Here is a 13329-nt window from a genome sequence, read left to right on the forward strand (position 1 = left end):
TTAGGCACAGCCTGGAGAACTACAAGGCAACTGGATGAAGCTGAAGTACTCGTGACTCCACACATGTCATTTACTCGTCCCCACTTCCAAGGCTGACTGGGGAAGAGAATTTACTAAGTTTTCTTAAATAGCTCAGAGTTCCTCCGAAATCCTTCTCCTTTAGGCATAGTGTGGCCCTTCACCCAGTTCAGGCAAGAGCCAGGGCCAAAATGCAACTCAACATTGGACTAGATTGTGAAACCTCTGCTGACAGGTTACAACAGGACATTGCACGGCAGTTAAGAAAAGCATAAACTGATGTCAGTTTTTAAAACCTGAGATATAATAACAGAATTATTTGATGGACCTTTAATTTGTTTCTTCTTCCTTCTCCAGAGGAAAAACACCAAAAAGATAAAAATTAAAGCTGATGTTGAAACAACTCCAGCAATTAGTCCTGTGAAATTCTGATCTTGCTGGATCAGCACTTTTCCGATAACTGTTGACAAAACTTCTTGTTTCCACTGAAAAAAAACCAAAGAAAAAAAATAGTGTGATGATCTCAAAAGACAAGAAGTACATTATTAGTACTAAAGTATAAGCTGATCTGTCCCATATGTATTAAATCTTGATTTTGTGATGCTGTACTGTGATAAGACACTGGGAGTGGATCAACTGTTATATTGGTGTATGTGAAAGCAGATCTACATTTTTATGATTCATTACATGCCTTCAAGAGCTCTGGTAGTGACACAGCTATGTATGTGCTACATCACACACATGGCACGCACTTACACACACATTCTGGATAACACAGTCCTGCTGCTACCAGATGTTAATTCAAAATGCTAAATTCAAACTTTTACTCAAATGGTGCATGGAAATGTATGGGCCTGTGGATATATGAGCTGAGATGTACTTTAAAAAAATAGTTCAAATGTCTTTAATATGTGTCCTTTTGGCATAAATATCTTGTAACATCAAACTCTCTCTCTGTTGACAGCGTGCCTGCATTTTAGTTCCCAAGGTCACGTGAGCCTGTCCCTTGCCAGCTTCTAGCTTGTCGACAGCTTAAAGAAACAAAACAAAACAACCCCCAAAATCAACAACCAAACAAACACCAAGCAGCTAACAGAGAAAAACTGTTTTAGGTCACACGGCACTAGCTCAGTCAGTTGGAATGCATTTGGCGATCTTTTCTCTTCCTCCTGTGGAATTCATTCCTCTGGGTACTGTAATGATGGATTTGCCCGTCAAAAGAGCAAATTTTCTTCTTTGCTGGGCAGACTGCAATTTCTGAGCCTCCTTGCCAGTAAACAAGCAGAAACCTCATTTAACCCCTTTATGTTGTGTTCTTTTCTACATATGAAATGCATGTCACGCATACCTATTTCTTAGAGGTTAAGGAAATATCACATAGTAGAACTGTTTGAATATAGTGCCAGTCCCAGCTGCATATGTAAAAATATGAACAGGTACAGAATACAACATGTACACAAGTATTATATGAAACTAGGCATTTACAGGTCCAGGAAACAGATACACAAAAAGGAGAGCTGCATCTAATCTTATAGTTTGCCTGATACATCTAAGAAATTTAATTTGTACTTTTTAAAATAAATGAATATTAAAATAAATTAGTATATACTGTATTAATAAAGCAAATTAGTTAATGCTAATCCCTGGAAACAATGAAGGTCAGGTTGGACGGGGCTCTGAGCAACCCAATCTAGTTGAAGATGTCCCTGCTCATTGCAGGGGGGTTGGACTAGATGACCTTTAAAGGGCCCTTCCAACCCAAAGATTCTATGATTCTATGATTCCTATTTACTTAGATCACAGTAGCACGTAGGAATATCATTCACAGCCCAGGATCCTCCTGAGATGAATGCCATAAAGCCACAGAAAAAATACATCATCCCTGCTCCAAAGAGCTTACATAGACTTTGATCTTAATCATGCTTACATGACTGGCAATGTCTCCACTGTTTTCAGTGAATCAGAGTCCATGATCAGCAAATTTCATAGTTTAAAGGTAAACCCATTCCGCTGTGATTTTCCTTTTTTATATTTAAAAAATATAAAAGGATACTGAAAAATTTATGTCTTATTCTATGAATCAGTAGGTCAAAACTGTCTACAATTTAAATTTGCAGTAGCAGTCTGAATGACTCCAGTGAGTCCACCTTTAGAGCAATAGTAGAACTCAAACATTTGTCCTAAGTGTCCGCATCTTACAAAATAAATTTAAATGCAATTATAAAAAGCAGACAAAAAATTGTTTCAAAAAGGAACTGATCCTTTCGATTGCAGCAGAATTTTTTGATGAAAAAGGGGCTTGTGATCTCCAAAGTAAACCTACTCCATTTTAGCTTCCTGTTCTTCCCCATGTGTTTCCTCTTGTATTTGGATTAATAACTATCATTTTATTTCTGTGTTTAGTTGAGGTCCTACTTTGCGCCTAAGAAAGTACAGAAAGTCTTAGTACAAACAGGTAGTAACAACAATGATGATAATATTTCTTTTGAAATAGTCAATATTATTTGAATTTCCATCACAAACAAACATGGATAGAGATATCTCTGTAAACACAGGCTTAGGCTTAAATTTAAAATTTATAGGTTCAATAGTGATGTTGGGAATGATAATAAAAATGGCATTAATATCTCATGTGTGATGTAGCTGCCTCACCTCTATATTTAGCTCGCTGTTGGATTTCAGGAGATCGCTGGGAACTGTACACAGAATTGATTCCGACTGCAGAAGGAGATTTTCACAGCTTTTATTTCCAACTTTTAGCACCTCTCCTTTAACAGCTTCTGAATCAATATAATTTCCCTTGGAAAAAAAAATCAATTTCATATTACATAACCATCTGATAAAAGTTAAGGAGAAGTCCTTTTATTACCTTGGAAAATGTTTTAATGGAAAAACAATTGTGAAATAAAAGACTAATCCAAATTTACAGTGCCGTGTCAATATGCATGTGTCAGTTTTTTTATGTACATGGCAGTTTGACAGACAGGCCAGAGGGGGATGGTAAAGTTTATGGATAAAATCTGCTGTCACTAATACTCACACAGCACACAGACTTCTAAAAATGTAAATGTCCAAGGGATAAATCCTGTTGGTCCTGTTTAGAATTTTGCATAATTTGCACAAGAAAGGAGTGAACCTGTTGTTTATACAGAATGGGCATTATATTATCCACAAACTAAAGGCATCTCAAACATTTTGTTTTGCAAGTGGTTATGGTAGCAGGAATGAAGCTTTCAAAAAGAACTAATTAATTATCATCATAAAAATGCACAAATCTGTTAAAATCATGTTCCATGGACCAAAAAGGAACAAACCCTGGTAAAGATGACAGCATGAAAAGTACATTCCCAACTCAGAAAACCTGCTTTCACACCCCAGACTTGGATGAAATATTATTCCTTCTGGTATTGTGATGGTAGTGTCCAAAGGCCAAGTTCAGGATCTTTTGTGCTCAGGAGTGCATCAGTATTTAAGAAGCTGCCCTGCCCTGTGTATAGCCCAGCTTGAGATGAAAGAACAGGCATATTAAGCGGGAGTAAAAGGGGAGAAGGGAGGATGGGGAGTAACGCTAATACAGGCTGTTTATGTGGGCTGGATCTGGGAGTTTTTCACAAGGGAGGAAGGTATCATGGCTGACACTGCTATGGGGCCTCATATACTGTAAAGAAAACAAGAATCTCATTCTGAGGGGCAAAAAAAATCTTACTTTGGATTATGTTTTGGGTCTGCTGCAGTATCAGACTGAACCCTGGGAAAATGCTAATAAAAATATAGGAGAGCCAGTTTAACATCCTATTTTGACTGGCCAAGGCACATCCCAGGTGAGTGCTTTTTAATTGCTAGCCAAAAAAAGTTTGTTTTGCACTCTATCTTCTGCTTGGAGCCATTTGGTTTGGTGTTAATTAAGTAAATATTCAATGGGCCAGGGAGCATGTGATTGCTTATTCCTTATTAGTATGGAGACTTGCTGCAGATTGTGAGCCATTCATGTTCAAGTCTTTGCTTTGACTGATGTACCTCAAAAGACTTGAATTTGAGTCTTCCATCTTCAGGATAAATATATTATCTTGGAGACAGTGGGTGAGTAGTCTCTTTTTCTTCTATACCAAATCTTAGGATTTTTCTCCACCAAAACTAATGCTTAACCAAAGGAAAAAAAAATCATACTGACATTTCCTAAGGTGGTCCTTAGCTAGTTACAATGAAGATAGTATTTTTTATTTACTACCGTTAGCATTACATTGCCATTAATATATTACAGTTTCAAATATATTTACTACCTCAATATATAAAGAGTTTCAGAACTCTTTCAGCAGTAGTTTTGCTCTTCTAAGGACCACAAAGTTTGCCTGTGATTTTAAGAAAAGGAGGAATCTGACTCCTGTGAGAACTGGGAAACAATATTTCCTATTTAAAATGTGTATTACCCGCTCCTTGCTGAGCAATGCCCTTGCACACAAGCTGGATAAGCTCACTACTGGACTCAATAGCTGTTGCAAACCAATCTGACTGATAGACCAACTATCTCACAACTTTAGAGAGTTAGGAGTAATGTGGGTGAAAGTCTAGAAGCAGGAGAAGGACCACAAACCAAGATGTGGAAATTTTGAGATCAGTCTCAGAAGAATTTTTGAGGTTCCTAAGCTGAGCAGGTTGACTTGGGAAGAATAAAGATTCCACTTCAGCTTACTCAGAAATACCAGGGTTTCCATATTGCACTCTTTTGGACCAGATATTGAAAGAAACATAATTGTCTATGCAATGTAGAAGAAGATTGAAAATAGAGTGACCTATAAATAGACAAGAAGAGTTGCTTAGGATTGCCTCATAAAGACTGTGTTGCACTGGCTTAGGAATAGAAAAGGCAATAATAAATCTTGTCCTACTCTGAGTTTTAGGACAGATGTGCCAGAGAACAGCCAAGATGTGATGTGTAACATGAAATGACAACTGTGCTACTTATTTCTCTAGTGGAAGATTTATATTTATAAATACTCTTTAGTCACTTAGCGGCCCATTCCTAGGCCTCCTCTGGAAGCATGCAGAGAGTCCCCATATTGGCTCGGTGCTGAAGAACAACCCCAGACCGGGCCAGGCCTCTGGGCGGACTGAGGTGGGAAGCCGTTTCTTTCCTTATTTATTTGTTGTTCTTTTTTTTTTTTCACAGCTAGGACACACTGGGCTGTCAGCAGGCCAGCTTGCAGGTCTGGGTCGGTGGCTCCTGTGGGAGGTAGCAAGTAGACTGTTCTCTTCAGTAGACTCTGGTCTTCAGTCATCCCCAACAGCAAAACACCAGAATTTCTCCTGCCCCGAGAGCTTCCCATGTTGGCAGGAAATGGGAACACTTCTGAAGTGGTATCTTCATGGTGTTGAAGCACAGAAGTGCCTCAAGCCACTCTGCTATGGCCTCTCTGACTGGGGCATGGTGGGCACTGAGAGACTTCAAAGAGCCACATACTTGGCAGAGAAAGACAGTGATGATGTGGGACCTTGTGAGGCTCAGTAGTGTGGAAGACGAAAGGGCTGGCACTGAAGACAAGAAGGGCTGGCATTCACGGCACACAGCACCCTGACTGTGTTTTAGATAGAAGACTTAATGTTTTCTTGTGTGTAACATTTTCTTACAAAAACATCTTATGGTCATCAGGGGAGACCAAACAGAACCTTTCAATTGGTACCCACTGTCATTTGATGAAAGCCAAATATGTCACACTAGATTAGTTTGATTGAAAAACTTGTGATAAAAGCCCCCTCCACCCCTCTGAAACTAATTAAGAAAAAGATAAAAGAACTTTGGTTTAGTGGAACAGACTGTTCACTGAAGCAAGCTGCCATTTAATTTCATGCTGAGCTTGCTTAATTACTACACAAAATATGACCATGAGGCACGTAAACTTGTGTGTGTGTATTTTTGAATGCGGGTACAGGGCGAGGGAAAAGTGTTGCCAATATGGCTTGTAATGATCTTTTGGCTCCTGACTATAATTTCTGAAAGTCGCCTCACTGTTTTGATAGAAGCATCCCGCTATAACTAATTCTATTTAGGGGAAGATGTTAAATTGGTGCTTGTTCATGCTTTGTTCTAGGAAACCAACTTTCACTAATGTTATTCTCCAGCTTGTTGCCAGGAAATAGCCAGGGCTTTAGGCTTAGGTAGACATCTGCCTTGGGTGCCATGACTACAACTGACATCAATACTACAAAATTGTGACTTTGGTTAGTTGTCACTGGGGCAGTCCTCAGCCATCCTTTCTCATCTGAATGGCTTCTTCACAGCAACAAACAGCACTAGAGACTTCTCCTTCAGGGAGAATAAAAGGTTCAAGAGTAAAAGAAAGAGAAGAGTTAAAAAAACAACTAATTTTTAACCATCAATCTCTGGAAAGATTACAGAAGATTAAGTCCTCAGGGAAGCATTTCCAGGCAGAGGAAGGACAAGAACGTGACTGGGAACAGCCAGCACAGGTTTCCCAATGGCGGATTTTGCCTGAGCAGCCTGATTGCCTTCTATGCAGAGATGACTGGCTCTGTAGATGAAGAGAGAGCACTGGACAATGTATACCTTGATTTTAGCAAGGTTTGCAACACAATCTCTCCCAGCAATGAAAACAAATTGGGATGATATGGAATGGATGAATGGACTATAAGGTGAGTGAAAAACTGACTGACCATCAGCTCAAATCTTAGAAGTCAAGTGGCATTCATCAATGGCTGATACTGGGACCAATACTGGACTTAGGGATTGACAACTTTATTGACAAACTGGACAAAGGGACAGGATGCACTGTCCTTGCACTTTCAGATGACATCAAGTTTAGGAAAATGACTGATATACTAGACCACAAGGTGAAATGAGGCAGCAGTGTGCCATTGTAGTGATGAAGGCCTAGCATATACGTTAGCAGCAGAAAAGCCAGTAGATTGAAGCGATTGTTCTCCTCTGCTCAGCACTTGTGAGGTCACACCTGGAGAATTGTGTCGAGTTTTGAACGACACAGAACAAAAGAGATACCAACAAACTGGATGAAGTACAGCAGAGGGCCGCTGAGCTAGGAAGGGAGCTGAAGTGCAGGATGCACAATACAAGGCTAGTGGAGCTGGGTTTTTTAAAGCTGTAAAACTCATCTAGACAAGGCCACAGGCAACCTGACCTAATTTGTAACTTAACCCTGTTTTAAGCAAGGGGGTTAGACCTCCAGAGGTTCCTTCTAATCTAAGTTAGTCTATGATTCTTCTCATATTAGTCTCCTTTCCAATTGGTTGATATGCATGACCTGGAAATTACTGGAAAACACTGCTGTCACTGCACAGAGGCACTGAGGCATGCAGCAGCTATGTATTCCCAGCTCTCCGTTGACCCGCACACCAGAACTCTTTCTAGCGTTTCTCTGTAACTGAACAAAAGAATTGCTCTGTATTGAGGAAGGAGTGATTGTACAGCCAGGAGTTCCAAGTAGAAAAACAAACCAAAACAATAAAAATCAGACCAATTATTCTTTGGAATTTGCCCCCAAAACACTTTGTGGAGACAGGTCAATATTCAGAAAGTTTGACTAGAACTCAGCGTGGCTGACAGAAGCTCTGAAATAACCCCCTCTGATTCCCTGCAGCTCAGAAGCTGGCCCACTGGACCATCTTGGAGTCAAAAGCCTCAGGGCTTCAAGATTTCATGACTGTCATAGGGGAAAAGAGTTTTGGCTTACAGAGCTATGGAGGAGCTGCCAAAAGACATGACCCCCTGATTCTTTTCCATAAAGCATTTTGAATAGATTAAATTCTATATGAATTATAGATATTCTGTATAAATTACATGTACATAATAATAAATTTTCATAAACATTCATTGTAAATTAGAAATACATGTATTTATACTGCTTCTATTTGATACTCTAACTTAGAAAAGCACTAGATTTCAAGAAATCAGACTCTCACAAAATGGGTATAACTTCCTCCGCAGCACTGTAGTAGAGAGCAGCCTGCAACTGTGAGGACCCCGAATTCCTAAGAGATGTTTCTCAGTGCCGTGTAGGCTATTCTCAATGCTCTTTTAAGAGGCACTCAGCATCAACTTTGCATTTTTCATGGATCCATAAATATTTAGGCTACAGCGGTGACTGATCCTCATGAGTGACTTTGTGCACAGGCCAGAGTTTCCCTCAGCTCTAGAGAGCCAAAGCCACTAGGCCACTTTCTAAAGGCAACTCCAGGTCTTTCGTGCAGAAAGACAGAAAACCATGTGACAGTTAGAGCCGGGACTTGCGCACAAACCACACACTTCAGGTTCTGGGCTACTGGCCATGTGTAATCCTGAACTGATGACGCAGCTCATTGCAATCAGAAGTTGATGCAGCATGGCCCTCCCACAAGAACAAGCAAAGCCCCTTTCCCACCCCACCTGATGCCAACAGCCACCCTGGTATATATCTTTTTCAGCTCTGCATCTTTTAAGTTGTGACAGCTGGGGGCTCAGGTGAATGATGTGTGCTTGCAAATAATTGAAAAACTTATTTCTACATTTCTTACCTTAATTTCCAGAATGTTTTGGTTGCCTCTTGAGATGAACACTGGCTTTTCAAAATGCTTAAATACAGGATTATTTACATAATCAAAATCAAAGTACAAAGAGCTGACACCATCAAAAATAAAGAACACTTTGGTTATAAAGGGTGGTTGGAGATTGAAGGCTTTCAGTGAAGGAGTTGTACAGCAGATTATCTCTGAGCTTGAGCGGTGGCTACATGCCTATAAGAAAGAAAGAAAGAGGTAATTGCAGTAAGTATGTGCATAGGAAGTCACTGATGAACGTAACTGTTCTTTAACAATACACATACATTGAAAAAATAAACACCAGGGATCTTGTTCTTCCTTAACCAAAGCAAAATCGCCATCAGTGCTACACAGCGTTTATTTAGAACTGGGAGAAAAGTATAAAAACTTTGTGTCAATGGTGTTTGCACTCTTGTTGAGGAAATGTTCAAGTAAACAAGCTTCCTGGCCTGATTGTTCACAGCACTTTTAAAGTAAATATTTTGCAGATAATTAATGGAAAATTATTTCCAAAGCCAAGGACCATCAGGAGGCTAGCCCGATGTACTGAAGCAGCCATAATTCAGCTTACCAGCCTATGTCAGAGTGACTGTCACATGGATTTTTCTTCCTTTTCACTACTAAAGCAATAGCAAGGGACCAGAGGAGAAGGTAAAAACAGGGCCAATGAATCTGAATGAAATAGCAGAAGACAGAAGTAAAGCACCGTTTACCCACAGTGTAGCTAAATTACTATGTTTCCAGAAAGGCATTATGGACTCTGTGAGGAAGCGCTTTAAAGCCAAAGCCACCGTGGGATTCTGGGCCATGAAAGCTCAGCAAAGTGTGTCTTCTGTCTAAAAATGTATGTGTAATGCCCCTGATGTGCAGCATTTGGTGCTTAGGTGCACAGTGTCATGCAAGTCCCTGCTGGGACTGTTGACTGTGGGGTGTGCTTCACCCTGTATCTCAGATCAGCGAGGATGAGATGTTCGCCCCTCACTGCAGTGCAGGAGCTGCCTGACAACAAGCATGACACCACGATTGCCCCTCACTCTGCCGTTATTCCTTGTGAGGGCCTGCTCTAGAGGTGCCTTCTGGTGCACTCCACACTCCAGAAGACCTACCAGAGCATGCGTTGTGCTGTAGGGGTGTGATCCAGGCTGAAATGTCTGGCCAGGGTGCTTCGCTCTATCCCATCTGCCTTGACACAGAACTCGTGAGGCAGACAAGACAGACCCAAGTCCTTCCTAAAAGGATGGCTGTGTTGCAAGCAAGGACTGAGGGGATTTGGAGGCAGCTGTGTTTAGGCAGTTTGTAGGGATAAGATGGATCCTTGCAGATGGGATTTATTCAGCCTGCATCCAGTCACCTGTGTTGGAGTTAGCTGTCTAAACTGCCTTTATAGTCAACAGAGGGCAACAGGCTCACCTAGAGTCGGATTCATCTGATCCATTTTAAACAACAGCTTTAATGAGATTAACGGTGCTCTTAAAGGGTCAACTTCTCTCTCTTGACTGTGAAGGTTTCTACATGACTAATTCGATTATAATGTCAACAGCACATCTACAAGCATCGATGGGAGGCACGGTGGGTGCTGGGCAGCATCATGCAAACTGCAGAGTGGCTTGTTTGTGATTGTATCGTATAGTCCCTTCTCTGTGCCTCCCTTTCATGCTGCCTACCGTGGATATGGTTGAAGGACTTCTGGCACAGAGTTGCTTCAGCTCCACAGAAGTATTTCTCTTCCAACTGTATAAACCTTCTATAAGTAGTTCCCTGCACACTGTGCCCTGACAGCAAAGATTACACTTTTTTTTATTTAATATAAATAGAGTGGCTGACATGTGCCCCGGTAAGAATGGGGCTTAACTCTAGTCATCATAAATCTTACATTTCTTCTACAAGAAACTTCCCTGGAAAACCGGAAAACCAACAATGCCGTTGAATACCTTTGCACTTCTAGAGAAGGCCAAAAAATACTTTTTTTTCTGTTTTGTTTTTCAAATTAATTTAGTCCTCATTATAAAATGCTGCCTGAAGGAGCTGTGAAATTAGTTTACATTTCTCTCTAATATGCTAAATTAATGCAATATAATTTTGCTGTTTCAAATCAGTGACATAACTTTTCAAGCTATATCAGTTATATACTCACATTAGCTTGAAAAGTGGGATTAAATTAGCTATCTACAAATCAGCACTCTTTTTATCACTGCAGCAATTCAGGTTTCTGTGCATAATACTGTGAAATCTTGAATCTGCCAAGGGAAACATTTTCAAGGCCGAGCCCTAGAATTTTTAGAGCTCTACTACAAGGGTAACATGTCTGTGAGCTGTGAGTTCAGCACTCAGTTAAATAACTTGGTGAAGCTTTCAGCGATGCGAATGGGACGTTGCACCCATATAACTAACAGCCCATTTAGATTCTTAGCACAAATTCAGAAATATTTGTGCATCCCCCATGACAACAAGGTAAACTGTGGGACACAAGACAAGGTAGAATTTCCCTCCATTTGCTTACGGTGTTAGATTGTTCTCCCTCTTGTTATACACCATTGACTATATCTCAGGCTTTGTTATATCACATGGATCTAGAAATTAATTTGAATCAGTGTGGTAATAATAATATGCATCATTAGTATAATGGATGATCAAGCCATACTTTTCCATGATACATGAATATTCGTAAAGCTATCTATCATATTGTGTCAATTCTAAAAAGGGATTACTAAAATATATATAATTATAAAACCAAATATGTCCCAGGTAATCATTATATTTTTTATTAATGTAAATTCATTAGGCTTTTTATCTACTGTAGAGTAGTGATGTCCCTTAAATGAATAGCAGTGGTATTCATAACTTTGTTTGTGGCTATCTATTAGAATCAGATACTTTACTTTATCAGGCTGGTCTCTGAAGAGGAAGCTTTCAGAAAATGATAAAAATCTAATAATACTCTTTGGAGGGGATGCAATGTGACTGATTGGTAAGGTCAAGAAAAATCTTATTTGCAGTGCCCTTATTGGTACACGATTTGACATGACATTTTTACCTTGAAATTGGTTTTAGCAATTGAAGAATATGAAGGTTTAGTTTTCAAGAAATATTGGATTGAGGATCTATAAGAAAAAACCCTAATTCAATCTATTGCCTTCTCAATTAAGATACTGCCTATCACCCAGCACCTTTAACTTTTATTTAATTAGACTTTAAAGTACATTCACTTTAAAAGCTAAGCCTACATTCTTCTTGTGACTATAATCTACATCTGAAGACAATAAGGAAGAAAAGATGTAAAAATTATGGAGCATTTCACAAGCATAAGTAAATACTATACCCCAAAGGGAATAATAATCCATTGCACAATGCATATGACTCATCACTTAAAGGTATGTATTCTTGCTTCATTTGTAAAATATGACCAATGAGGCAATTAATTCAAACCTGACCTACAGAATCTGAACTTTGGTGCCCAATTCAATTTTTTTTCATCTGATAGAACAACAGGAAACGTATGAGGGAGGTTCTCTGAACTCCAGAGGTCTCCCAGCAGCTGACCCAGATAAGAGGGGCAGTTGGATGTGTATTACAGGATCTGTAGCAGTCAGAAGGGAGAAAAAGGCCAATTTGTCCTTTCACAAAAAGTAAACTTTTGGAGTTCCAGAGAGGAATGAAAGACGAATGAGGTTAAAGACAGACTGGGAGACTCTCCAACTGTCTTTGCCAAAGGATCATTTCTCAATAGAAAGGGATGAGAATTCAGGTCCAACTTGAGGAAAGCCCACTCAGAAGACTTTTCTGAGTAGGTGAGAAACTGAGCAATGACACTCAAGCAGGGTATCTTGAAGATTTTTCAGAGAATTCATTGCCTTTTGCTATCATTTCAGGTAGTACAATGAATGACCCTAATGGATTGGTAGCATTTTTATTTCAGTTGTCTTCTTGGATGAAGGCGTGGGAGATGATATTTCCATTCTATCAATCAGATCATTGGACAAGAAGGTAGAGTAAAACCTCTCTTGCTTCTGGGTCTGAGCGCCACCCCTTTGCAAAACACGACCAATACTGACTGGGAGTCTAAATTCCTCCCTGGGCTCAATGTACCTGTTAGCACCACATCCCTGGCACCCCAATGATTTCACAGCGTGGGCTTTTCCCTGACACCCCCTGTTGCACTCTTTCCTTGGCAGGAGATGTGCATGAGATGTAGATTTGGCACAGAAAGAAAGGCCAGTGGTTCCCCTCATGCAGGAAACTCTTTGCTAGGCTTTTGTGGCAGCTTTATGCCACAGAGTCAACACAGACAGAGGATCCAACCCTGAGTGTTTTTGGATAGATAGTCAGGAATATCTTCAATAATTATATGCTCACCATCCACAGTTTCCAGGGAATTCCTTCATTGTTTAGTAAATCTAAGGTAGACACTTGCAGGTGAATTCTAGGCATTTTCATGAGTATTATGAGTATGGATTGTTCACAGACTTGTAAACATTAAAGGAACTTCAGAGTATTTTAAAATTCTCATGTAATACAGCAGGAAATGGCATCTAGCAGGGAGCAATTAAGAAATGCTAAAGATCATTCAAGAGACTACTTACTGAAGAGATAATTAAAAGTCTGTGGAAAGAGATGATCTTGCATAGCTACAGGGTCAGCTGTTGAAGGTCATGCATTAAAAGGTGCTTCTCCCTAATTCTGCAACATTGCATATCTTGGGACATTCATGGTTAGAAGAGATTAAGCAGTGGAAATATATACCCAAATTAGTTAACTGATGGAATA

The 13329-nt window shown here is 39.9% G+C and overlaps 1 protein-coding gene across 1 annotated transcript in view; it reads right to left on the reverse strand.

The window, feature by feature from the left end:
* Positions 1-13329, reverse strand: part of MET (MET proto-oncogene, receptor tyrosine kinase) — a gene marked incomplete at its 3' end in the record, with an annotated part of 72334 nt that overhangs the window by 13467 nt on the left and 45538 nt on the right. The window contains exons 10-12 of the mRNA XM_082006082.1: positions 8542-8760; positions 2671-2817; positions 347-503 (exon numbers count right to left, since the gene is read on the reverse strand). Coding sequence (XP_081862208.1) covers positions 347-503; positions 2671-2817; positions 8542-8760 — 523 coding nt within the window. The remainder of the gene's footprint in view (positions 1-346; positions 504-2670; positions 2818-8541; positions 8761-13329) is intronic.

Source organism: Phaethon aethereus (assembly GCF_964289735.1).
Source record: "Phaethon aethereus genome assembly, chromosome: 1".
In the NCBI taxonomy this organism is placed as follows: domain Eukaryota; kingdom Metazoa; phylum Chordata; class Aves; order Phaethontiformes; family Phaethontidae; genus Phaethon; species Phaethon aethereus.